The 27,468-nt window shown below is 37.1% G+C and overlaps 5 protein-coding genes and 1 long non-coding RNA gene across 20 annotated transcripts in view; 3 read left to right on the forward strand and 3 right to left on the reverse strand.

Moving 5' to 3' along the window:
- Nucleotides 1-6,169, forward strand: Tudor-sn (staphylococcal nuclease domain-containing protein 1). Of its 3 annotated transcripts, none has more exons than XM_083102353.1 (9): nucleotides 1-407; nucleotides 1,087-1,208; nucleotides 1,388-1,530; nucleotides 1,609-2,103; nucleotides 2,208-2,688; nucleotides 2,784-3,414; nucleotides 3,491-3,940; nucleotides 4,018-4,224; nucleotides 4,367-6,169. In XM_083102353.1, the coding sequence occupies exons 1-9, from the start codon at nucleotides 357-359 to the stop codon at nucleotides 4,472-4,474; spliced, it is 2,688 nt and encodes an 895-aa protein (XP_082958479.1). In that variant the 5' UTR covers nucleotides 1-356; the 3' UTR covers nucleotides 4,475-6,169. The 3 variants fall into 3 exon arrangements, with proteins under 3 accessions (XP_082958479.1, XP_082958481.1, XP_082958480.1); XM_083102355.1 differs by lacking the exon at nucleotides 1-407 and adding an exon at nucleotides 460-606; XM_083102354.1 differs by lacking the exon at nucleotides 1-407 and adding an exon at nucleotides 466-558.
- On the reverse strand, nucleotides 128-1,138 carry LOC145973152 (uncharacterized). The gene is made up of 2 exons (XR_014439376.1): nucleotides 1,050-1,138; nucleotides 128-544 (listed from the first exon to the last, which is right to left on the reverse strand). It is a non-coding gene; the product is annotated as an uncharacterized LOC145973152 (long non-coding RNA).
- On the reverse strand, nucleotides 4,294-25,187 carry LOC145973142 (methylosome protein WDR77). Of its 2 annotated transcripts, none has more exons than XM_083102371.1 (5): nucleotides 24,909-25,187; nucleotides 7,362-7,695; nucleotides 7,109-7,281; nucleotides 6,809-7,001; nucleotides 4,294-6,673 (listed from the first exon to the last, which is right to left on the reverse strand). In XM_083102371.1, exons 2-5 carry the CDS (start codon nucleotides 7,664-7,666, stop codon nucleotides 6,469-6,471), a joined length of 876 nt encoding a protein of 291 aa, XP_082958497.1. In that variant the 5' UTR covers nucleotides 7,667-7,695; nucleotides 24,909-25,187; the 3' UTR covers nucleotides 4,294-6,468. The 2 variants fall into 2 exon arrangements, with proteins under 2 accessions (XP_082958497.1, XP_082958496.1); XM_083102370.1 differs by lacking the exon at nucleotides 24,909-25,187 and adding an exon at nucleotides 7,769-8,156.
- Vap33 (VAMP-associated protein 33kDa) lies at nucleotides 9,076-14,416 on the forward strand. The gene is made up of 6 exons (XM_083102375.1): nucleotides 9,076-9,448; nucleotides 11,777-11,932; nucleotides 12,105-12,214; nucleotides 12,384-12,566; nucleotides 12,662-12,763; nucleotides 13,209-14,416. The coding sequence occupies exons 1-6, from the start codon at nucleotides 9,376-9,378 to the stop codon at nucleotides 13,374-13,376; spliced, it is 792 nt and encodes a 263-aa protein (XP_082958501.1). The 5' UTR covers nucleotides 9,076-9,375; the 3' UTR covers nucleotides 13,377-14,416.
- Nucleotides 15,762-27,468, reverse strand: part of LOC145973151 (uncharacterized) — a 174,525-nt gene continuing 162,818 nt past the window's right edge. For both annotated transcript variants that reach the window (XR_014439375.1, XM_083102397.1), the window contains 2 exons: nucleotides 25,482-25,664; nucleotides 15,762-19,571 (listed from right to left, as the gene is read on the reverse strand). Coding sequence is in view for 1 of the 2 variants with exons in the window: in XM_083102397.1 (XP_082958523.1) it covers nucleotides 19,208-19,480 (273 nt within the window). In the remaining variant the exon portion in view is untranslated. The remainder of the gene's footprint in view (nucleotides 19,572-25,481; nucleotides 25,665-27,468) is intronic.
- The window catches only part of Glut1 (Glucose transporter 1), a 40,130-nt gene continuing 31,194 nt past the window's right edge, over nucleotides 18,533-27,468 (forward strand). For 4 of the 11 annotated variants that reach the window (XM_083102344.1, XM_083102343.1, XM_083102345.1 and 1 more), the window contains exon 1: nucleotides 25,355-25,572. The gene's annotated coding sequence lies outside the window, so the exon portion shown is untranslated. Of the gene's footprint in view, nucleotides 19,467-25,353; nucleotides 25,573-25,662; nucleotides 25,687-27,468 lie in introns of those variants that run through there. The other 7 variants (XM_083102340.1, XM_083102339.1, XM_083102350.1 and 4 more) reach the window with 5 other exon arrangements.

Consider the following 27,468-nt stretch of genomic DNA (forward strand, 5'->3'; position numbering starts at 1 on the left):
CTGTGTGTCGCGTGTTGCCACATCAGCACCAAATCGAACGAATTTCCAAGCGTGTTTTCGATGTAGATCGCGCTCGTGCCGGGCAACTACTTCGCACGATACGTGGAAAGCGTGAGTGACCGCCTGCTTTTGCCTCTCAGACCGATTACAGTCCAACATGTTAACTTACTCCTGAGTCGTAGCCTCGCGTATTTTTAATACACACCAAGAGGAGCGATAAATTCGCAGAATTTGCAGAACCCGAGTGCAGCTATACATAATTAGATTCGAGAGCGCACGAGCGGAGCACTAATAGAACCGACGAATTAATCGTGAATTTCCCGTTCTTCGGAGAACGTCGTGGAACGGAGTGCATCATGAGCGCACCCCAGGCACCAGTGAAATTGAGAAATGGAGTGGTGAAACAGGTGAGGATCCGCCGCGAATCATGCCGGCCTATTTGCGATGAATTCACGTGTGTTTCGTCAGCGATTCTTGTGACTCTCATTATTGCCGCCGTGCGATGTTGACTTCTTGTCTGCTCGCCCAGCTGGCAGGAAACAGGCTGTAGAACATATGGTTACAAAATCTGAAGTATCATCTTAACGGCATTTTCAGGGTTGTCAGGTCGGTATAAAGGCTCGCCCAGAAATTAATTAAAAAAAAGGAAGCACGATTGCATAATCAAACGTGCGCGTGAATGACAAAACAAATAGTGTGACTAGGAATATGTAAAAACGTGCGCATGCAAAAAAAAGAAAAAAATCTTACATAGAGCAATTGGGAAATTTTCTGTTTTTCATTCAAAAATTCCAGACAAAAACCAAAGATCTGACAACCCTAACAACATTCCACATGCTTTAGCAAGCATTGTATCAAATATTTGTATAATAATAAGAATATTTAATAGGATTTTATTTCACTTTTCCTTTACTTTACCTCTTTTGTCAAATATTTTTGCCAAGAGTATGTTATAACTTAGAAAATGTTCTATGAAAACTATTAACAATATATACATAATAAATATTCTCATTCAAGAAATACAGTGTTAGATATTTTTGGAGATGTACCTAAATTTTCTTAAGATGCAAAACTTTTTTTCCAAAGGTGACATCTGGAGATACTGTTGTTATCCGTGGACAGCCTATGGGAGGTCCTCCACCTGAAGTAACAATTGCTTTGTGTAACATTACTGCTCCAAAATTAGAACGTTGGAAAGGAAATGATAGGTATGTATATAATCATAACATTTAGATATAAATACAAAATTTTTACCTGTAGAGATTCTTTAAAATTATTTCTAAATCCTCTATGTATAATATAAACTATGATTTTAATAATTTTGCAAATAATAATTTAACTCTGAAAATAATAAAATACTAACTTGTACGTGTATATGTCTCTGCAGTATGGATGAGACAAAAGATGAACCGTATGCTTGGGAAGCAAGAGAATTTTTACGTCGGAAGTTGATTGGTCAAGATGTCACTTTTGCTACTGAAAAGTCGGTTAATTCATCTAGAACATATGGAACAGTCTGGTTAGGAAAAGGTACTGTTGCAATAATTACAATAACGAAATTAAGACAAGTTTGTTATATTTAACTGCAATCATCGCTTTGCATTTTAGATAGGAATGGTGAAAATGTGATTGAAACTTTGGTGTCTGAGGGTCTGGTGACTGTTAAAAAGGATAATCGCAATCCTACAGCCGATCAGCAGCGATTGGTTGAATTAGAGAACATTGCGAAAGTTGCAAAGAAAGGAAAATGGTCAGATTCGCCGACCTCCGAACACATACGCGATATCAAATGGACCGTCGATGATCCCCGAAAATTGGTTGAGAAATTCGGCAAGAAACCTGTCAAAGCAGTGATTGAATTTGTATTTGATGGCTCCACTGTTAAAGCATTCCTCTTGCCCGATTTCTACAATATAACACTGATGATTTCGGGTGTTCGTTGTCCTGGCTGGCCCAATGGGCGTCGTGAAAATTCCGTCGGCGATCCTTATGCGGACGAAGCCAGATTCTTTGTGGAATCGCGACTCTTACACAGGGATGTTGAAATAGTGCTGGAATCGGTCAACAATAACAATTTTATCGGCAGCATTATTCATCCTAAAGGCAAGTAATTTATAGTATGTTCAGAATAATTGTCAACAATCAATATACTAAAAATTAGATACTCGTAAAACTATTGAGTTTATGTATCTTGTATTTTTTTATAGGAAATATTGCCGAAATCCTGTTGAGTGAGGGTTTTGCCAAATGTCAGGATTGGTCAATTAGCAATAGTAGAGCTGGCGCGGAGAAATTGTATCTCGCCGAAAAGGCTGCAAAGGAGGCGCGTTTGCGTCTTTGGAAAGACTATAAACCATCCGGTCCACAGATTGAGTTTACCGGCACCATTGTGGAAATCATTAACGCGGACGCGCTTATTATTCGAACGCAGAATGGAGAGAACAAGAAAGTATTTCTGAGCAGTATTCGACCGCCTACTCGTGAGAAGAAGAACATTGAAGATGGCAATAATACTGCTCGATCAAAAGATTTCAGACCTCTTTACGACATACCATGGATGTTGGAAGCGCGAGAATTTTTGCGTGAGAAATTCATCAGGAAGAATGTAAAAGTGGTTGTAGATTATACGCAGCCGGCTAGAGACAACTTTCCGGAAAAGTTGTGCTGCACCGTAACCTTTGGCAAAACGTAAGTAAATTAGAGATTCGCTATTGCTTTCAATGATTTACATAAAAAATTGCTAAGAATTATTAATCGTTTCTGTTTTTTTATCATGTCGACAGAAATATCGCAGAAGCATTGGTCGCTCGAGGTCTTGCAAGAGTTATCAAGTACAGACAGAATGACGATCAGCGTTCCTCTCATTATAATCTCCTGCAGGTCGCTGAAAGCAAAGCGGAAAAATCACAGCACGGACTGCATGCAAAAAAAGACATTCCAGTTCACAGAATAGTGGATCTCTCAAATGATCCTTCAAAAGCGAAAGCATTCTTGACTTCGCTCAAGCGAGCGCAAGGAATTAGAGGAGTTGTTGAATTCGTAACCAGCGGCTCACGTTTGAAACTCTATCTTCCCAAGGAGGATTACGTTATTACATTTGTATTGGCTGGAATAAGAACTCCGCGTTGTCAAAGAACATTGCCTGGTGGCGGAGTAGTAAAAGCTGACGAATATGGCGAGAAAGCACTGGCTTTCACCAAGGAACATTGTTTCCAACGAGATGTAGAGATCAAGATTGAGAATACGGAAACAAAGTTAAGTGGTTTCATTGGCTGGTTAACAGTGAATGACGTCAATATGTCCGTCGCTCTGGTTGAAGAAGGTTTGGCTGAAGTTGTGAATTTCCCAGACTCTGGAGAACTCACGAGGACTCTTAAAGCCGCGGAGGAACGTGCTAAAACAAAAAAACTCAATGTAAGTATATGCAAGTATATACGTTCGATTAATTGGAGATAATAACATAATTGAAATGTAATATTTTACCTTATAGATTTGGAAGAATCGCGTGGAAGCACCAGTGGAAAACGACAAAATCGTGGATGAAAAGGAAGGGCAAGAGCGCAAGATCGATTATCAGAAGGTTGTGATTTCCGAGGTTACTGATGATCTTCACTTTTATGCTCAGTTTGTTGATCAGGGTACCTTGTTGGAGAACATGCTTCTGCAATTGCGTCAAGAGTTAGCTGCTAATCCGCCACTTCCTGGCGCTTACAAACCGACTAGGGGAGATTTAGCGGTCGCGAAATTCAGTGGTGATGATCAGTGGTATCGCGTGAAAACAGAAAAGGTCTCTGGCACTAATGTTAGCGTATTCTATATTGATTACGGTAACAGAGAGACTCTTAATGTTACACGGGTTGCCGATCTACCTGCACGCTTCGCGACTGATAAACCGTATGCCCACGAATATGCCCTCGCGTGCGTAACTCTTCCGAGTGATGTAAGTAACATTTTTGTGTATCATTTTTTTTTTGGAAACATGCACAATTATGCTCAAATAATGTACTTAATTTGCAGACTGATGACAAGAGAGCGGCTATTGATGCATTTAAGGAAGATGTATTGGATAAAATTTTGTTATTAAATGTTGAATATAAGTTAAGCAGCAATGTAATTGCCGTGACATTGATGCACTCGAGCACAAATGAAGACATTGGAAAAGGACTTATCTCTGATGGATTTTTGCACGTTCAAAAGCACCGAGATAGGAGGCTCGTTAAATTGGTTAGTCGACTTTATCTTTGTGGTTTAATTTAATCTATATTGATAAGAATTATTATAAGAATACTATAGTTACAAATTATTTATATATTTACAAATATATTACAATTATTATATTTACATAATTGTGTATACTAATTTACAGATTGAGGAATACAAGAAGGCTGAGGAAGATGCGAAGCACAACCATCGCAATATTTGGATGTACGGAGATGTAAGGCCGGAGGATGACGACAAAGAGTTTGGGTTGTAATTGATATAAATGCTCAAATATGGAGAAAGCATTATTGATGGGGAAGAAAAGGACAGATCATGTTATAAAAACAAAAAAAACAAAAAAAAAGAAAAAAATAGGTATATAATAGGTATATGATACTATGTATGCTGCATAGGTAAAAATAAGAATAATGAATGTCGATACGGGAATTACAACGCGTTAGTCGCAAATTGCAATTATATATCTCAATATATAAAAAAGGATTGTACATAACAATTTTATTAATTTCTGTAATACAATAAACAAAGTGCGCATGCAGATAATCTTTGAAGGAATCGTTATGCAATCGTTGACGTCACATTGTATTCTCATCGACATAAAGATTCGTTATTAACTGATGCTGCAAATATAAATTGTTTGAGGATCCAATATTTTCCATCCATATAAAATTTTCAATGTGCAATTCAATACATTAGATACGTTCAATCATGTTAGATATATTAATTACTTGCTTTTCCTATATAAAACTATAAATAATCATGTTTAACTAATGTGCGCGTGCTACTCTTTTGAAATTTTTATATGCAAAGATGATGATTTTATATAGCTGTAGAATGTTTGTAATCGCAAATATAATTGAGCACTGATAGGTTGACAAAAATAGGAAAAATTCATATCAGCAGAATATCAGAATATCAGCAAAATATTTTCAATTAAAACGACATTTGATATAGTCATCTGAGAAATAACGGTTTTCAACTTTCAAATGACATGTTGTGTATGCGAGTGTTGTGTGCGTGCACGCGCGCGCGCTCGCAGATTCAATATAACACAAATACATAAAAAATGGAGATATAATAATCCGAAGGAAAGATACTGTACAATTATACCACCTTTCTCTAGTGTCTCTTTCAAGTAAATTTCACGTATATGTATCGCATTATATACATAAACGAGTTTGATATTAATGTACTTACAAGAAATTATTTATGCAGATGTCCTACAAATCAATCTTACACAAATTGCAGTACAAGAATATGAAAATTAAGTGTTTAAAATACTTAAAATACAAATGTTATCTATTGTATATTCCGGTAAAATAATTTGCTGTGGCACAAAGAATATATATAAAGAATATATTACTAGAATATATTCTTTACAATTTATTTACAATATATATTACAATATATATTGCAAGAATATATATTATTTTCTGTGCACAATATTTTTATTTTACCGGAATTATATATATTACATTATGTATTACCTCTTTAATCTGCCATCTGCAATATACTATTGGTTAACATAATCTTTTTAAACATTTTATAGACTTATGATTATAGATTTTTATTTGCGATATTTTGTTCACTTTATCATTGCTTTCTCTTTGATTTTATTTTGTAAATAAAATCCTGTTGGATACACTATATACATTGTATACATTGTAGGACCAAAACAAAACAAAAACTTGTTTGAATTATTTTAGGGATATTGCGATATTTAAGATCCGAGATACAGGAATTTTAGTTCTCTCACTCAATTATCTGACTCTTTTAGATTACCGTTATGTAATAACGATAATAGCATACATTTCAAATACACGATTTTTGTGTGTTTCTGCAATAATAGTATATTGAATAATCACAGAGAGCATAATAACTATGTTATAGAAATGTCCGAAACGATGATCAAGAGATTTGAATAAATATGAAAGAAGAATGTTTTCCATTATCTTAAATGCAGTAAATTTCGTCACATCCCATAATATTACTTGCACAATGAAAATATAATATCAAAATTGAATTTACATTCTTTGCAAATTTATTTTAAATTAATGCCATGTATGTAGCTCAAGTTCAAATTCAAAAATATTTCATCATTTATTTGTATATGATTATATATGATATTTTCCTTATATAAAGTATTTTACTTAATACATGGATTATTTCAATTATTAAAGAATAAATTGAATAAAATTTTATTATAAAATATTTTAATAATTAGTGTCAAAAAATGTTGATGTATTATTATTAACTTGAATTATTGTCACTAGAACATACTACATGTTTAATCACACTTCCGTCCCAAGAACATGAAAATAAGTCATCTTTGTACCATGCGAGTCCTTGTACGAAATCACTATGGCTGTTATTCTCGAATATAGGTAGCATCTCTCTATAGGTATCAAATACTTTCACAAATGTGTCATCGGAGCAACATGCTAATTGTTCTTTTCTACAAAAATGGAAGAATATCGTTATTAAATTCGTTACTATTGAGAGATGTTAAATTTTCCTAAGTCTTAATAAAAATTGTTTTTTATAAACTGTTATAGAATTGTGTAAATCGATATTTATAGTAAATTCTTACCTCTCCGGATTTGGATTAAATAATAACTTATGTATGCCTCTGTTAGATTCAACTGATTCATATAATGGATTCTCTGTTTGTCTCACATCAATTAATGCAATGCTACCATCAGCTGCACCCACTGCTATAAGATGATCCGAAACAGTATTCCAAGTTACTGCTAATAAGTGGCAATCGTGTCTCTTGAAGATACCTAAAAAAACAAAAAAAAATGATGTAAATATGAAGCAAATTGTGGAATAAAGTAAATATAAACAACGAATTTATCGTTGTTTTGTTTAAAAATCTAGTGATAAATACAATGTGCTGGTTTGGCCCGTCTAATATCCCATAGTAATGATTCACCATCTAAAGAAGTGGATATAAATTCGGAGCTACACATAGGCTTTACATCCGTACTGGTAATAATATCTGTATGTGCAAAATTATATGAATATGTTGCTACTAAATCTTCAATGTCCCAGACTTTCAAACTGCAATAAATATAAGATTAATATTCCTTCTTTATTTCACTGGCAGGATTCACTATAACATGTACTTTAAAATATCTTACCAACAATCCATTCCTCCAGTGACAATATTTCTTTTATTAGAAAATCCAGATACTGTCAAAATACTATTGTCATGCTGGCAAGCGCGTTCAAGAAATTGAAATTCAGACTGTTCGTTTGTTAGTTGAACTATTTCAGTGATTTGCACTGCACCGCTATCTTCTACAACAACAAATTTGTTATGTCCTAGGTAAACAGCATCGCAAATGCCATTGTTCATTTGCTGCGTTATAACAGCCTTGTCCCTAGCAAAATCTGAGATGTCATTATAATGCCAGATAGTACCAGTCCAATACAGGTCATCCATGTTAGTGCCTCCAAGAAGAGCATTATGTTCTGCAACAAAAATCGAGATATATGTAAATAGGCTGAGAGATGTCTAGATATTAATCTGCATGTAATTCTTTACCATCATAAATTAAGAGAAATTGCAGATTCTTATTAACGACAGATGACCGATCTGAGAATAACATGTTTCTAAAAGTATCCCCGTTTATATTAGGAATATTCCAATTCTCCATCGTATTGTTCGCGATATCGTTTTTTTCAAATCACAAGAGCAGCAAAAACAGAAGAATTTTAATTTACAGCAATTTTTAGTGCAATACAGTGCAATTCAGTGCAATATCTATCAATTATCTTTTCTTTTCTGTATTCTAACATTAAATCTCGAAAGACTAGTGTTAGGTTAGATTAGGTTATGGCTACACATGGCATAATTACGCGCACCATATGTTTTTATTCTGCGCATGCGTCGCTAGAATATGAATGAAGAAAACTGAGAATTGGAGTATATTTTTTTTTATATCCAGATGCTGCGATGATTTTTTAAATTAAAAGAGGTCAAAATGTATGAGAAAAATTTTAAAAATTCGCGCCGAAAGAAAATCTTATCGCATCACCTCTTATCAAATCACGTCGCTTAATATCGAATCGATCTATCAGTGTTCGGGGAATTTAAATGTCAATTAGTAAGTCATTAGTTTTAATTCGATTTGCTTCTCATTGAAATATTTCCTCGATATCAGTCTATCAGAGCTCAAATCTTCGATTGTTAAGCTATCAATTAGTGATTTATTTATTAATTCACCTCTCATCGAAATATCTTTTCACTCAGAATGATAATAATTTTTTAATCTAATCATTATAGTTACGTTACACATTTTTTGTCGAAATATGAGTCTCTTGATGACTAACTCGTGATAAATTTCCTGAAGATATATCGAAACCTAAAGCATATATGAATAAGTAATAGAATAGTGATAGAAATATAAATCAGTAGAGATTGTAAATATAAGTATGGAAAATGCAATTAAACGAACAGATTTATAATCTGATTGCTTCGAATAAAATTGAAATTAAAATTAAAGTATCGCTCTTTTTTTAATTACAAAATGTTACATATATAGAATAAATGAAGCTATAAATAATAATCCTAAAAAGAATTTAAAAAACCAGTTCTTATTTTAGTTTATAATTAGAGAGATATGCAATGCGTTGTCACTATTATATCGTATTTACATTTGAATTTTTTTTTGTTTTTTTTTTTATTAAATTTCCTATAAATACTTCAATTTATATTTATCTTTCCGACCGCCTGATCGGGCAGGCCTGGTGCATAGGCCAAAGGTACAATTAAAATGCGAATCGGCCGCGTTACCGACTGCGACGTGACGTAACGCGGCCTCTGCGCCTCGGACAATATCCGTCGTGACGCATGCGTATTGAGCGTCAGCCGCGAATCAGAATCAGTCCAACGGAATCTCAGAAAAGATACGACACGAAACGATACGACGCGAGACGACACGACATATACGGCCGACGCAGCCGAGCGGAGAATCGCGACGAGAGGAGCGACAAAGTAAAGCCTGTCAATACGCGAGGCCGAAACGCGTCGACCACCGTTGGCGCTTCGACAGACAGGAGGAGGAGGTGGTGGTGGTGGAAGAAGAGAAGACACCAACAACGCCGTGACTCGTCGTTCGTCGTAAAGTTCGTCTTGGTCCGCCAGTCAGGATGTCATCCAAGCCCGTGGAAAAGCCCGAGCAAGTTTTAATTATCGAGCCGCAGAGCGAGCTCCGATTCAGAGGTACGCTGCGAAAAAAAAAAAAAAAAGAAACGCGGCGGGGAATCATCCTCGACTGCGTCGTATATACTTTTTTTTTTTACTCCTTTCTTCCCTCCTTTCCTTTTCCCCGTCTTTACGGGCCGAACTCGCATCGCAGCTACGAGTCGCGCGTCAAGCCGCGCGAGGAGCTCGCATTTCCAGCGCGACGAGAACTTGCACACGGAGCGGGTGCTCGGCTTGACGTCGTCAAGATGACGTAAGGCCGATTTGTCTCGCACGCGCGGTCGCTCGCTCTCGCTGGCTCGATCGCTTTCCTCGACACAGCGCGACGGAATGCGCGTTATAGCGCGTACTCGTGCGTGCATCCGGGGTCGCGCATCGTGCTCCTCGACGAGAAACGTGCAATGTCGCTAACTCATACCTAACCCTATCTGTCCGTACGTCAATTTGCTGTCAGAGCCGCGCGAGAGAAAGAAAGAGAGATAAAGAGAGCGAGACCCGCTCGTTTCTCGGCGCCGATGTTCCGATTCCTTCGTCCCCGTTCCTCCTTTCGAGAAAGGATTTCGACGGATCTGGCTGTACGTGTTCGACGAAACGGGCGAATAAATAGCAGAATGGTGGCTCTCGCGCCCTCTCTCTCTCTCTCTCTCTCTCACGGTTTCCGCGAGCAGATGCGAAAATTTTCTCTTTTCCTTTTTCACGACGAGGGGAAGATCGGGAAACGGATCGGTTTGAAAAACCGATGGGATCACGCGAGTGCCATCGATCGCTGCTATGGTCTACATTGTCCCGATACCTTTCACCGACGATTATTAATCGTCGATACGAGGAAAACCTATTTATTGAATTTATACCACTGCTCCACTTAGCTCCGCTATACGCGCCACTAATCCATAAGGGCTTCGTTTATTTATGCCTTGTAACGGGAAGCGCCTGTAATAGACCGCGACTTCTCTTATAGTGCCCAGTCTCTTTCACAATTTTCCGCGCGATCTCCAAGTCGCTTTACTACGAAATTCCAACAATGTCGCGTCCACCTATGCACGTAAAATTCGTCCGCGCGTCACGTGCTCTTTTCAGAAACAATAATTCCGCGTAAAGCGAGATATTTGCATACGCAAATTTCCTCGAGATTCGCAAAATGCACGTACATGTAGTTTCGCATGTAGTTTCATCTGGAAAAATGTTTACAGGAATGTATGTTTCATGCTTCTCTACTATAATTTGTCGCTAAAAAGATAAGAGTATCATTAATTATGCTTAAATCGAACGATGTTATGTCCTTCGACTATGACCGGTGCGCGCTATATGTACGTTTATAAGAGACAAATACACTTTAGTGTCGATTGCACACGGCATACCTAGAAGAATCGACGAACGAACGTTATCGAGATTAAAAAAATGCATTAGAATTGAAAATAAGATATAATCGTATGTAAAATTCGTTTAATATATGTCGAGTGTGCTTTTTCTCTTTGTATTTTCCTCTGTACTTTTTCCTTCTATATATCGAATTTACATGCAGCTTTTCTACATGTGACACTTGTGACAAAGGATAATCAGTAACGCTAAAGTTTATAATAATGTAAGCTAGTAACTGATTTTCATAGTCATTGAGCTATTCTATTATTTTCTGATTGACACTTGTCACGTCGTAAATAATATATTTATATTGTTCTTAGATTTCTGATTTTTATTTCTCACTGTTTTGTTATGCACATATATATATATATATATATATCTTATAAAAAAACGTTGTTCAATAACTATAAAATGATTAATAATATTGATTAATGAATAACTATGAAATGACTTGAATTATTACAGAACTTTGATTATTACAATAATTGATTAATATAATAGTGCATAATCTTCTTTAGCAGTACATTTATTAAATCTACATAAACATAATATGAGTGTGTGTTGTGAATGTACACACACACACACACACACACACATATATTTATTTATTTATTAAATGCATTAAATATATGATGTTCTTGAAAAAAAAGACACTTCAAAGAAATAAACTATTAATTTTAATAATATATCAAAATGATGAATATTATATAAATTGTGAGAAAATATGATATTCATCAAATATATACTGATTATCCATTTATATTATTTTATACTTGCTGCTGATGTTCCAGAATAGTCTCCCCTTTTTAGCATTTGTTATTGATTTATTGTGGTATTTTTGTACTCTATTAATATATATAATTTTTATTAATATATATAAATATAAAAAGAAATAAAAAATTTCTCTTTTTGTCTCTGAATTTAGTTAATATAATATGGCTCTATATCTGCTTTAATTAAATTTGTTTATCATTTATTTTGTTACAGGCCCTTTTACAGGAGGTCCAGTCACATCGTACATAAAATTAATTAATCCAACGAATAAAAAAGTATATTTTAAGATAAAGACAACTGTTCCAAAGAGATACTGTGTACGTCCAAATTCTGGAGTCCTCAAGCCAAAGGATGTCATTGAAATAGCAGGTCAGTCTAGTCACAAAAAAAATTTGAATATATTTTTATATCAAAGAATCTATTTTTATCTGTCAAAGACTCTCCTAATGCCTTAGCTAATTATATAAAGTCTATTATTTACACTTACACTAAAATTTAAAAAATTTATTTTATAATCCAATATCAAATCGTTTTATTACAGTATGCTTACAACCGTATGATTTTGATCCGTCGGAGAAAAACAAACACAAATTTATGGTGCAAACCGTAATAGCACCAGATGATGATGATGATGAATATCCAGTTGATGTAGTAAGTGGATATTACTAACGTGATATTATAATATTATTAGTTAACAAAGTAAAGTATGTACCATGATTGAAACTGTTTTTAAAATGTTTCTCTACAATTTTAATTGTAAAATTTATTTATTTATTATAATATATTCATTGTAATAAATCATGTACATTGATCTTTAAAGTGGAAGGATATAAATCCGGATCAGTTAATGGATTCTAAACTGAAATGCGTCTTTGAAAATCCCGTGACTAGTACTACTTCTACGGCTAAAACGACTGCAACTACTACGACAACTAAGCCAGATTCTAATGCGACTAACGGAAAGAATAAGACAGTTGGCGATTCAGTCAAATCGTCACCAAAGGTGAGATGTAATTATATGTATTATGTTATATACAAAATTGTGCAACAACGATTTATTAGATCTTGAATTAATCTGTGAATAATAATTCTTTTCAGGTACTTGGTGAGGCAGAGGAGAAGTTGTTAAAGGCTGCACAAGAGGTTAATCAGCTTAGGGTAGAAGAAAGCACGCTTAGGCAGGAGAATCTTCAACTTAGGGTAAATATCAACGATTAAATCAATAACTACGTTTAATAAAAATAATAATTATGTTTAATTATGTATAATTATGTTTAATTAAGTAATAATTATGTTTAAATATAGATTTTTACATTCTAGTTTTGTTGATCTGTATAAAACAAATTTATCAAATTTTAGATATAATAGCTAAATTCGGCCGATTTACTTAAATTTTACCAATATTAAAAATAGAAATGTTAAAGTTGGCGATGTTCTGCTTTTTCAAAGATAGAATTGCTTTAATAAATAATTTCTCTTCCTTCCTCGATATAAAATTTAATGAAAACATTCTCCATTTATCTGATATTATCTGCTTTAAGAAAAAAAATTTACGAAATTAACCATAAGTTTCTATGTTATTATTTTAAAAATCGTTTACTTCGAGAAATCTGTCAATAATGTGATTGTATTTGTTTGCTCGCAGGAAGATTTAATGAAGTGGCGAAATGTAGCGTTGGGCAACGACGGCAACCTTGCAGCAGCTAGAGTTCTAACCTCGCAGAGCAATAGCCAGTTATCTCCGACATCAACTAGTGTCCTCATCGCCATTGCCATGGTTATAGTCGGTTATTTGCTGGGAAAACTAATCTGAACAACTTTTATCTTATTGTATACCTCAGTGTATCCCCACCGCCCCCAAGTTTTTTTAGCCTGTCTTCTGCCGTCACATGTCATCGTTCGATCGCAGACACAGACTTCAAACATCGCGTTACTCGAATGTTCATAATAAATGCTATAAACATGAACGGTAGTGGTGTACATTAATAGAGCTGCTCGTTACGGGTGTGTGCTTAACCTGATAATATTAGATTAAAATTTTTTCATTTGTCTTTCTGTTTTTTTTTTTAAGAAATAAATTTGATTAAAGAACGGCTAAATAACGCTCGGTTTTGTATTTATTACAGTTACGTTTTCGTTCGTGTGTTTTTTGTAAGGGGATTTTCTCTTTGTAACTTACGCCTGCCTTTGAAACAGGAATAAAATGCACTCTTGCAAGTAACGAATAACAATTTTATAGTTACAAAATATTTAAAATCGTTATTTGTTATTTGTATCGTTTTAAAACCGCTGGGATTATAAGTTCTTTTTCGCTAATTGATTCTTTTTCGAATTTGTAAACCACTCATTCGGAATAAGCCGGGCTATACTAGTGCAAAAGATCACACACGAACGAGTGAAGGTGCTATTACTGTCACATAAAATAGCATCTTTCTTTATATATATATATGACTCTTTCACTACATGTATCTTGTACAACTTGGGAACCAGAAAGTGTCGAACCGTTGCTGCTTCTTCGCTCAGTTCGGTATCAAGCACTATTCTTATTCCTCCGTTGCGCATGTACTGTGTCCATTTGAAAATACATAGTCGGGGTCGGAGGGGAAGAAGGGGTTATCAGAGGCGGGCCTGGCTGATGAAGAGTAGTGGTTCATGATTCAACAATTGGTTGTGTTGGTCGCTGTGTAATCGCCAGCATTGGCTATATTAAATGAAAACAAAAAAAAAAGAAAAACACAACCGTTAAAATGCATTGAATGAATTTACTTGACGCTTCAGAGAAAGTGTACTTTTTATTTCTTTATGTTTGTCTTACGAAAATAACGAATAAAGATATGTCTCGGATATCACAAATGGAGAAGGGTTTTGAATTATGCACCTCTCTGCTTTAGCTATCGTTTGAGTTAAGTTACGGTGTATGATGATTTTAAGGCTAATATTACATTTGTCGTACGATAAATTTTCTAAGCACATTGATTGGCTGCGAGATAGAAAATTTCTAAAGATTCAAAAAATTATTATTCCGCAGCCAATCAATATGCTTAAAAAATTTGTCGTACGACAAATGTAATATTAGCCTAAGAGTGTATTCGGGAAGCACGCTTTTAGCGCGTAGAGTGACTTCCCCAGTGCGATTTATAAACATGGTATTATTTGTCAAGAAGTCCACGGAAGAAGACGAGTCGATCGGATCAGTCGAGTTTCAGAATTCGCGAGTGATGGATTGATCGCAGGTTGTTACGTTTAAAGGTACTATTGTTGAGCATAATACTTATCACACACAGCTATAGAAATATTTATATAACTGTGCCTTAGAACTAGAGGCAATATAGCGTATAACACGATTTCAAATTTACCGGCTTCCTCTATCGCTCCGAGAATTTTTTTTTACATCTCCAACTTAGTCTTTGATAATCTTTTTAGCAAACTACGGACTACGGATCCCGTGTTTTGCACGGTTGTAATATACAATACACATACATAAGAAAACATATATGTATAAGAAAACGTTTTATTAAACGCGTGTTGTAAGCGCGTTCATCGCGTGCAATTTTCATTAGTTGGGAGCGCGCGTTAATAGTTCAAGAGCGTTGTCGACCAATATGTATATTTATATCGGTGTGAACTTCCATCGCTGTACGAGTTTCTGATTCAAGAAAAGGCGAATATATATATTTTTCTTTCTCTCTCTCTCTCTCAATAGTATTGTTTTCAATTTCGATATTCTTGTTATGTTTCGTGACAAGGACTCAGCGACTCTTACAGCGGAAGAATGATCTTAGATTTTGAATCGTATAAAATTCGAGCTGTATCTCTCCTTATACATATATACAGGGTGTTCCTAAATTCGTGATAAATATTTTAATGACAAATTATTTGTAACATTTTAAGACGAAAATTCTAATACGAAAATGTCGAGGTTTTTAATAGTTTTCAAATGGAAAAAGTTTAAAGATCACAATTTTTAATGAAATTCTTAAATATTTTTACAATAATTTCACCAATATCAAAAGTATTCGATTCATGGAAGCATCTTTATTATTAGCCATTTTGCCACCCCTGAGCGCGAAATTTTAGCCCTGTCATTCGTGATCTTGAAACCTTTCGTATTTTAAAACTATTATAGCCTCAACATTTTCGTATTAGAATTTTCGTCTTAAAATGTACAAAGAATTTGTCATTAAAATATTTATCGCGAATTTAGGAACACTCTGTATATATATATATTTTACATGTACATCCCGTGTATTAATGATCGAGTTAATTAACTCGAGTCTGATATATGTCGTGTTTTTGTAAAACAGAATATTGTAACATGTATGAATTTGAAACATATGATATATATATATGTATATTCGCCTAAGAGAGGCGAATGCACGTTTCTCACCTCGTGCACCAAAGACACTCTCCATATTCCGTAGAAAATAATTAGTATGCAATACATATAATATAAATATTTCTTATATATATACATATACTACGTTAGAGATTTTATTACAGATATCAAAAGAGAATTTGTCGAATATGATCTACACATACGATTGTTATACGTATAATTATATATGATTACACCGAAAGTTTTGCTTTATGCGTGACTAAATCGTCACGTGCGACTAATCTATTAACAGCGATTTCGTTAACACTCGTGTTTGAATAAAAATATTCCATTAAAGAATATATTGTATATAGATCTTCTGATATATGTTTCGAAACCAACATGTAGATATACAATTATTCCTTCAATTACATTTTCAAATGATTATATTAAAATTGTTGATCTAAGACCTAAAATCTAAAATTGATATCGAAATTCTTAAGCGGTCGTCATTGAAAAACATTTTATCCGATACACGAAGAATTCAAAGGCTTAAACATAAAAAAGACAATCTAATGTTCGCGCGATATTTCGCGATAAATTCTTTTAAAAGCAAGAATATGATATATTTATGTCAGGTGGCTGTTTGGATGACCTTTTTTCACAGAGATAGATACGTTATATTTCCTGACTCATCTTTATATTATTGATGTATTTTTCCGACCTATCGACCATTTGAATGTAATGCGTGTATAAGAATCCTAAATATTAGATTAACGTTTAATTAAATATTAATAGATATAACTATATCTTTCAATGTAAAAAGTTAGTATATTAAAAGATAAAATATAAATTGCACGGACAAAATTGAACGAAGGAGAGAATGAAGAGACATTCATTGACAAGATAAAAAATACCGAGAAACAATTCGAGCAAGCACCTTCATGACGCGAAACAGTTTCCGAAGGGGGTAGTATCTACTAAAAGAGAGAGAGAGAGAGAGAGAGAAGGAGGGAGGGAGAGAAGGAGGGAGGGAGGGAGAAAAAGCGCGTAGGTAGATCCAAACTAGAGTAGGTCAACTCATAACCAGACCGCAATCTACGATGTCTCTCTACGCGTCTGTATTTTCGGTCATATCGAGGGAGGTGGGTACCCACCCCCGTTGCGGTAAAAACGTCAAAATATAAAGTTTTCAAATGTAGGACGTTATCGTGAATCGGCCAGCGGAGGTGAGTCCTTTTCTTACGTTCTCCGTTCGATACTTACGTCATCGGTATAACTGAATCTTTACTTAACGTTTACGTCAAATATTTTCTCCGCTAATTGTGTTGTATTTGCGCTTGATTGAAATTTTTAATAGTAATGTTTCGCTAAAAGTCATGTTAAATACCACAGACATTGCGAGTGATATAACGTAACTTTAAATAAAAATTTTCGTAATAGCTCATTTAATGTCGGAAAATAATACTAAATTAGATCTATTGCACAGAAAATTGCTACAATATTTTGTGATAATATGTTTCAAACATTTGCTTTACATTTCGAAAAAAGGGAATTGCAGACTTTTTCCACAATAGCATTCTTCAGATATGGTAAATCGTCTCAATGAAGGGGTGACAATGTAAATTCAGATAGAAATTTTTATAAGAGATCACTTGAGCGCTAAACGTATCGTTCATTCTTGATACTCATCATATTCGTATTATGATGTCGTGCAAACTATACTTATTACAGATTTTTACGTCTACTGTTTAATTCTGTATAAAAGTGATCATGGCCGAAGGTGTCGTATTCACCATACGATTCGAGGTCGCAAAGAGCCTACTGTAATGCAAAGCAAAGGTAGACGACTGGTGGGTCTCACTGATTTTCATATAGAAAAGTTTCTGCGAGACGCGTTCCCACGACACACATGCTCTCTCTCCCTCCTCGATGACCGATGACTGATGACGCTGGATACCGAGAGACGTTCGGCTGCGAACTAAACTCAGACACGAGACGACTTCTTCGGCTACACCGTGCGGGTAAATCGGGTATATATGGGAGAAGGGGGGAAGAATGGAGGCGGTGGCGGCGATGGTGGCGGTGATGGTGGTGGCGGAACGACGGATGCAGCGCAGAGCAGCCTGATCAGGGTGGCGGCGGCAGTAGCGGCTGGCTATTGATTTCAAGGGCTTCCTTAGCCCCCCGCCTTGCCGCTGAGTGCCCGACGGTTCCAGGCCGCCCGGAAGGGCTCGCGGTGCCCGCGACTAAAATTGTTCGTCCCTTTCCCCGCGCGAAATAATTGAGGGAGAATCTCTGGACGTAGAGAGAAATTACCCCGCGAGCTACGGCGACTCGCGAAAATGCCCGAGTTAATCGATTCGATGGGTGAAATCGACAATTTTCAATCGTAGACCCTCTACGTGGGGTTTCGATAAAGAGAGAGAAAACGAGAGGGAAAGAGAGATATCGAAAGACTATGGAATTTAGAACGTCACGAGAATGTTACTCGAAGGTTTACGAATAAATGGGCATACTGCGCGAAAATGTAGCACGCTCGAGGAAGGGTTGAGGTAAGGTCGCGCGAGAGGGGGTGCGTCCACCCGCCCCCGGCAGCGGCGGGCACGCGCCTCCGCGCGTTCTACGGCACTGCGCGAGTCGGGCCGAGCACAGACGCGGATCGCGGGGTGAGCCGTCGCTCGCCATACGTCGAACTGGGTGCCCCGCGTTGGGGCGTCTCCTGGCATCAGCGGGCATCGGTGTCGTGCAGTCGATCAGGGGACGAGCACCGTCTTCTGCGAGTGCCCGTGCGTGTAATCGTCGCGAGAAAGAGCGTGAGAGAGCGACGAGGAGGCGAGAAAGAGAGAGGGAGAGAGAGAGCGCGAGCGAGAGAGAGAGAGAGAGAGAGAGAGAGAGAGAGAGAGAGAGAAAGAGAGAGTGCGTGCGTTCTGTGCGTTCGTTCGTTTTTTTCCTTTTTTTTTCGTTTCGTGTTTCCCGTGTCGCGCAAACACGGTGCGATCGGGCGCCAGCAGCAGCACCAGCAGCAACCAGCACGCCGAAAAAACGGAGCGCACGCCGAGGGGCGCGACGACGATGACACTGCGACGATGTCACTCGGTGTGGTAGCGCGATCACGGTGGTGCCATAGCGTGGTCGTCGTTACGCGGGTCAGCAGCAGCAGCAGCAGCAGCAGCAACAGCAGCAGCAGCAGTAGCAATAGCAGCAGCAGCAGTGCGGGCGTCGGCGTCGTCGTCGTCGGGTGTGCACGCGATAGGACGGGCAAAGAGGAGATGGTGTCCTCTCCGGATCGTATAGAGGTGAAAAGTGACTACTGCCCGTCGTTGTCGTCAGTTTACGCTAACGCTAACGTCGCTCGTGGTGCTGCCGCCGCCGTCGTCGTCGTCGTCGCCGCCGCCGCCGCCGCCGCCGTCACCGCCGCCGTTGTCGTCGCGTTCTCCGCGTACAGCATCGTCGACGTCATCATAACTGCCACCGTCGTGGGTACCGCCAGTCCTGCCACTGCCACTACTGCCGTTTTCGACGCGAGTACGATGGTCGTCCGCGCTGCCAACGAGGCTTCCATCGCGACGGTCTAACCCCGTAAGGGTGAGTCTCATCATCCCCGACCTGTCTCTTTCTTCCCTCCTGGACGATTACGAACCTCGTTCTCGATGATGATCGAGAGCGAGATAAAGATGAGGGTGCGAGAAACTGGAAAAAAGTCGAGTAACATAGAGAATGGCGTGTAGAACGAGAAAGAAGGGAGAAAATAATGAGGGGAGGGAGATGGAGAGAGAGAAAGAGAGAGAGGAAGGGAGAAAGGGAGACAGAGAGAGAGAAAGCAAGGGTGGAATTTCCTCGCGTTTGTTCGCTCGCTCGCTTCTCTAAGCTTTGTTTCTTCCTTCTTTTCCCTTGCTTCTCTCGCCCCAGGTCGTTCTCTTGCTCGCGTCATGATTGCTGTGCCCCGGCGGCCAGTCGCCTCCACATAACTTTCGTCAATCGATAATACAAGACGTCCGCAACGTCGTGCGGCGCTCGCAAGATCGGGTTAGGAACAGCGAGATTTCTACCCTCGTGTTCTCGCGCGAGGCAACGAAAACGACGATGTCGAAGGGAAATGCGCGAGAGGCTGTCCAGGCTATTATCATCGTTCGAGCGCGTTCGAGTCGACTCGAGCGGGCGAGCCATCGAGGGTTGCGTTCGACTCGCGGACAGACGGACGGCCAAACGGACGGACGGACGGACGGACGGTGAGCACGAACGCACCTTCGCTTACCCTCTTGGTACTCGATATCGTACGTCTTGCATTTTCCTTTTTCCTTTTGCCGTCCCCTAAGCTCGACAGGAATATCCTCTCGAGATACGATATTCGTAAGATAAGGCTTTTCATTTATAATTTTAATCTCTTCGTTTTCAATAATCGTTGTAATTTAGTTTGCAAAAATAGAAATAAATTAATGTTTCTCGTTTCAACACATAAAAATCTATTATCTGCTTATGTAAAATATATGTTTCCTCAATGAAAGTGTCTTGGGCACCAATGGCTTTCCAAATAAAAAGCGAATACATAAAGAGGTATTTCTTTCGTCGTTCAATTTCGAAGCGAATTTTATTTTAACAGGATTTCAATTTGAGCTGCACAGGTATACCTGTACCGAGCAAAAATCGACTCTATGAATTTATTAAAGAATCTGGTCGTGAAATATTCGTTTCAGAGCGCACATCCCGCGAAGAGAAAATAGCTGAAAATTTCTGCGTGTGTGGATCGCATTTTCTACGGAATGAATGTTGGCGATCGTGTTACCCGGATACGATGCGTCCCAGTAAAACGGTGCAGCACCGAGTGAGAGAGAGAAAGAAAGAGAGAGAAAGAGAGAGAGAGAGAGGAGGAACTCCACCCGGCGCGACGCGTCGCGACGCCGAGGTTCTACATCGCTACATTCGCGAATCACGTTCTCGTCGCTCGCGTGACTCCCTTCGATGTTGCTTAATGAGATTCGGGATACGAAGAAATCTCGAAATTCCGCGAACGAACACCGTGTGGTTGCCCCAGGTGCGAGGATCCATTTTTAACCCGCAGCTTAGACTCGGTAACTTGTTAGATTTCAGGCTAATGATCGTATCATGGCGTTCTTATTATAGGACGAATCTATAGAATGTCCTAGAATCGGCCGACAATCGATATATCTTGTCGGAGTCAATCTTTCCTTCGAGCGAAAATGTTGGAAGACGTCATAACTTTCCACGATCTTTCGATTTTTAGCGTTCGATATCTCAGCAGTTAAGTCGAGAAATCTAATCAAAATTTTGTCGAAATAAAAACATCGCTTCATTTAAAATTGAACGACGATTGAATAAACCTGACAGCTATAATGCTAGACGCTTTCGATCAGTTTTGACACAGTTTTGATCTGTGCGGTAAGTAACGTTTAAAATTTAATCCTTATGCCGTATCGCGCGCCAGGAAAAAATCTCGTAGAATATTTTATTTCAAAGAAATGTTCGTCAATTTTTAAAAATATATCCGCGACTCTTTGAAAAGGGAGATGCGTTCGTTCCCACACAAGTATCCCCAAAAATATATATTCATTCATACACCTTAAAAAATGTATAACGACTCCTTACTCGGCCATCCTCCCGCGCATGTCGAGAGTCCCGCGAAAAATTATTAATTTAACACGCCCCAGCGAGGAATTCCCGTCCTTTATTTTATTTGCGGTACGTGTCACCGCGTTTTGTCGCGTTTCACCTTTGAAAAACTTTCCGGCCGATGCACCAGCAAAGGACTGTTCTTTGCGCATTAGCGACGCGTTTTTCCGAATAACGTGTATATCTTCGCGATGACGAAACGAAATAATAACAGGGGAGGAAGGGAGGGAGGAAGAGGGAGGCGTGATGGATAAACTAATGACGCGCGGAGACGTTAATCCCGTTAGTCATGTCGGCGGCTTGGCTCTCGCTACTTGAGATGGGCTACTGAAATACCGATGCACTCGGCTTTCGTTCATCAATACGGGATTACGCGGCGCATGTATGCGCCGTACATACGTGCAAATGCACACATCTTCGCTTGATGCATCATACGCGTAACGAGGGTGTATACCGAACGTATATACGTAGCCCTTATGTGGGGAGTGTAACTTTGCTACATCGAATGAGAGAAGATCGCGATTACTTTCCTTATGATTAGATGATCGGTAATTTATTTTTTATAAAATATATCTTATAAAATACAATATAAATCAATAACAAGTCCGTGTTTCGCGGCATAATTATTGCCCAATGCAGCAAGGCTAATTAATAATTATCGCGCGTAGCCTCGTTTCATGTGTGGTTTGTGCATTATGAAGGAATCGCGGTTGAAACGCGGAAGCGAGGGCACTATTTTGTAAAGCTTGCTTGTCTAGAGATTATATTCATATTACTTGCATTATATTTATATTATTGATATAATAATATAAATTATACATTTAAAACAAAGAGACAAACAAAGAGACTATTTCATTCCCCAAAAAAAATTTTTTTTTTCATAACAAAACTGTTTATATTCTATTCTTGCCTAACTTATGACTGGACATATCTACTTCCTACTCTCTAAAAATGAATCAGTGTATTATCACTGTAATCAGTGCTGTACTTATAACTGCTTGTAATCAGTATTTACTGTTTTTCAGTGATAATACACTGATTCACTCTAGTGAAAGTAGTATATATACTACTTTCACTAGAGTGAGTCAGTGTATTATCACTGAAAAACAGTAAATACTCACTGATTACAAGCACTGATTATAAGTATAGCACTGATTACAGTGATAATACACTGATTCACTTTTAGAGAGTACGTGCAGACGTATTTCTCGGAGATCCTAATTACAACCAGTGAAATATAACACGTGATAAATATCGATAAAGTTTTCATCTGGAGCAAAGTATCTTCGAAGCGGGATGCGCGTTAAAAATCGTGCGGCGAGAAGAAAGCACGTAAATAGGACGAAGACGCGAGATCTGCATCGTGGCAGTGCACGCGGGAATAAAAAGTTTGGCTTAAGGGGATGCATGCGGATGATCGAGGGGGTAAACAGAGACGCAAGTAGGGCGTACGTTCTCTCGTCAAGAGCGCAAGACGTCTTCCGCGTCTCTGAACTTTGTAACTTGGCTAAACTCGTCCACCGGATGTCACGCAGCCGAAGATGTATCGCGAGAATCTCCGTAATACAAGGCGAGATGTTTCGCGAGAGCGTATCTTTTCCCATTACGTTCGCGGTCGCGTGTAAATATTTCTATGTCATTTATAACGTTGCGTTCTCTCCTTAAGACGACTGCGTAGACGCTTCTTGTCGCCTTCCCGCGGCCGGTCCTTATTAAACTTGCTGAAGAAGCTTTCGTTTACCCAAGCGATGTATACAGCGGGTTTTTTTACGAGGCGTCTTGCATCCAATGCGGATAAATTAATACTCGTGACATTTACGAGGTACGCTGGGAATGAGGTTCCTTAAGGTCATTACTGCATAGGTGTCGATCTAGGTCGCATTAGTCGGACCGTGAGCACAAGAAACTTTATTTTAAACCATTATTTGAAAGCTTTTGTTCCGTGCAATGTGTCCAGAAACCAGGAGGTGATACTTGAATAAAGGACGTAATGTTCTTGAGTTTAGAATAATAGATTATTCCTCAGGAAAAATAAAAATTATTGGAATATAATGAATCTCGTTTTGAATTACAAATATTTAAATAAAATATGACTTATTTTTTCGAAAATTTAACTCCCAATTCATCAGAACATTGCTTCCCAAAGTGTTGGTATTTTTAACTGCTTGTATGTATCGATTCGATATTTCCAGTGGCATAAAAAATATCTTGATTTATTTGAAGTATTGATCTTTCTATTTTTTATGTAACAACGAGAAAAGATAAAATTTTTCTTTATATTTTAAGCCGAAGTATTATTATAGTCACTGGCATCAATATATATTTCCATATGAAATTTGTAAAATTAAAGCTAATATAGATAATCATAGAACTGATAATTAAATCAATAAAAAATTAGTTAAAAGGCTACAAGGACCAACGCAATGGTGGAAATATGCAAAAAATAAAACGGTTATTACAATAAAATAACCATATGAAAATGTTTATTTAATTTGAACATGACAAACGCCGCGTTTCAATCCAATTCGGATCCTTTTCAATGTCGACTAACAAAGTGAATAATAAACATTAAGATAAAAGCAAAATTAACAGTCATAGGAGAAATGTAAATAAGTTTCGGAACAACGCAAAGTCAAAAAAAGTCAAAAAATCGGAAGCAAATATATGTACAATAACGGAAAATTTAAACCGTCAATCACAAAAAAGGAAAGAACGCATCGCATCGGCGATACGTTAATGCGATGCGTTCTTTCCTTTTTTGTGATTGACGGTTTAAATTTTCCGTTATTGTACATATATTTGCTTCCGATTTTTTGACTTTTTTTGACTTTGCGTTGTTCCGAAACTTATTTACATTTCTCCTATGACTGTTAATTTTGCTTTTATCTTAATGTTTATTATTCACTTTGTTAGTCGACATTGAAAAGGATCCGAATTGGATTGAAACGCGGCGTTTGTCATGTTCAAATTAAATAAACATTTTCATATGGTTATTTTATTGTAATAACCGTTTTATTTTTTGCATATTTCCGCCATTGCGTTGGTCCTTGTAGCCTTTTAACTAATTTTTTATTGATTTTATCTAACGGACCTTTATTTTATTATAATAATTCTGATAATTAAAGATAATCCACAAGAATAAACAATACGAAATTACGACTGTAATATCTGTATAATGACACACATTATTATGTCGTTTAAAATATATAAATAAATGTTTATACAATAATAATATTTAGATAATTCAAAAAAAACGAAACAAGTTTCTATTAATTGATTAAATGAACACCTGAATCATATTTAGAAGATTACTTGCAAAATACGACAGAAATGTTTTAAACGGAAATCGATTCGTAATTCAAACAGAATATTTTTAATAAAATATAAAAAAAAACTTACTTCACGATCACGGTTTCCCCTTAACACTATGCGATCCGATGAATCACTCTTATTTCAGCTTTACATATATGCGATAACTTTTATGTTATGTAATATAATAATTAACTTGTCTCTTGTTGGAAAAATTTAAAGATATAAAACATTAAAGGATATAATATAATATATCGTAGAGAAATTTGGCCGCACAAGATTTGTCATAAACACCCAGTATTGACTTAATTGAACGCGTTGCAATTCTGTACACTCTCTTAATCTTGGAGCGTAACTGCGAAACACCGCGAAAGAGAGCGACTTGGTAGGCTTAGTGCGCGTAAACCTTGACGGCAAAACAACGATTGACAGTGGGAAGGAGCGAGAAAGAGGGACGAGTCTCGCGATTACTAGTTGAATGAAGAGCGACGCGTGCATGGTAGGAGAAAAGAGGACGGAGAGAAACTCGAATGGATCTCTCGGTTCAGTCACTGAGTCGCGACGGGCCGAGCGACAACCCGAGGCTTTTCACTCGTGAACGTGTCCGCGAACGCGTTTGACGACCTCACCTCGGATGCGGTTGGTCCCGCGTGTGCAGCTTACCGTTTCGAGAGCGTGTTTTTCCTGTCGTCGGTACCGCGGACGTTCTATGCTCCGGTTAGGGATCAGGATCTACAAACAAACGGCGCGACAGGTGAGAGTGCTCGTAGATCATCGCAAGCTCGTGCGCATATGTCAGTGTTGGTGAACTGGTTTTTCCAGTATTCGAAGTTCTCTGAATTCCTCCTAAAACAGAATTTTAATTATGGTTAGAAAATATTTTTCGATATATAAAATATGTAAAATAATTGTTTATATTGGACTGACAATATTGTGATAAAAAAGTATCTATTACAGATACATCATATATGTGTATTTTATCTCACACAAATAATTAAAACACTACTTTATATATTGATAAATAATGTAAATGTATATAAGAGTTGTGTCGTCTCTTTCATATTTTCTAAATGTCGATAATAATTGACAAGAGTCTCAAATATACAGGGTGTTTCATTTTAATCCGACCAGTCGAATATCTCGAAAACTAAGCCCGGGAGAGAAAAATATTTCAGACAAAAGTTGTTTGGTTTCGAGGGGGCCATAAGATGGTGACAATGATTTGACCTTGAACAGTCATTTGAAGGTCACATAAAGATCACCTTAAATTTCTTAAATGGAATATCCTATATATTTTTGCACATTCTTGTAGCTGACATCGAGAGCTTTCCAAAACACTATAATTAAGTACCTTTTCGTTAAGTACTTTTTGAGTTATGAGGCTTGAAATAATTTCTTAATTCTACATAAACCGTAAAATATCTAGTAAAATATTCATTTTTCGATTATCTTACCTTAATACTTTTACGTACAAAATAATGAGAGGAATCAATTGGTGTAAAGAAAACACATATATGTAATTTGCAATTAACAATTCCATATTTTTTCTTAAAAACAACTATGTGTTTTTTTTACACCAATTGATTCCTCTCATTATTTTGTACATAAAAGTATTAAGGTAAGATAATCGAAAAGTGAATATTTTACAAGATATTTTACGGTTTATGTAAAATTAAGAAATTATTTCAACCCTCATAACTCAAAAAGTACTTAACGAAAAGGTACTTAATTATAGTGTTTTGGAAAGCTCTCGAGATAAGCTACAAGAGTTTGCAAAAATATATAGGGTGTTCCATTTAAAAAAATTGAAGTGACCTTCACGTGATCTTCAAATGACTCTTCAAGGTCAAACCGATGATACCATCTTATGGCCCCCTCGAAACCAAACAACTTTTGTCTGAAATATTTTTCTCTCCCGGGCTTGGTTTTCGAGATATTCGACTGGTCGGATTAAAATGAAACACCCTGTATAATACGAATCGATGCTTTATTTTTATCTAAAAATTACATTTGATGATTCATGCATATGTTGACATATACATTTCTCTGGTGGTCATGTGATAAAGATGTATCATTAAACACATTATCCTCTGTGAGGAGCGATTATTTTTGCAATTTTGCTCCTCGTTATCAGGGTGATTATATCGCGCAGCTAATGCAGTGCCTTAATGGTGGAATTCAGTATTTTATTATGTAAGCGATAAACATACACGAGATGCTTCGCATCATTTCGTGTTAAAAATAGAATCGCGTTTATTTTCTTCTCGTAAATTTGTAAAATTGTGCAAAGCAAATTGTAGCCCAAGATCTTTATAAGGCTATATAAACTTTAATCGGTGACTCAAGTGTGAGTCTTAATCATGATAAAATCATCAAGTACAAAGAACTGTCTTTGCAACATTTTAACGCGCTCGTTCATTATTTACATATTGTTATTTACATATTGTTATTTACTCACATTGTCGGATGTGTTGCCAAGCGGAATTTAAAAACACAATTATCTTCAAGAGAGAATGCTAATTTCGTAATTCTTAGAAGAAAGTTCGTCACAGACTTGATATATCAAGGAGAACGACAACAAGGAAAAATATCAAAAATTATACATGTTCAGTCTACTAGTCAACACTTCCTCTTACTAGTATTTTCCGCA

The sequence above is a fragment of the Camponotus vicinus genome, unplaced genomic scaffold (assembly GCF_025532165.1).
Source record: "Camponotus vicinus isolate PSW18456_S1 unplaced genomic scaffold, iyCamVici1.0 SCAF_6, whole genome shotgun sequence".
NCBI lineage: Eukaryota > Metazoa > Arthropoda > Insecta > Hymenoptera > Formicidae > Camponotus > Camponotus vicinus.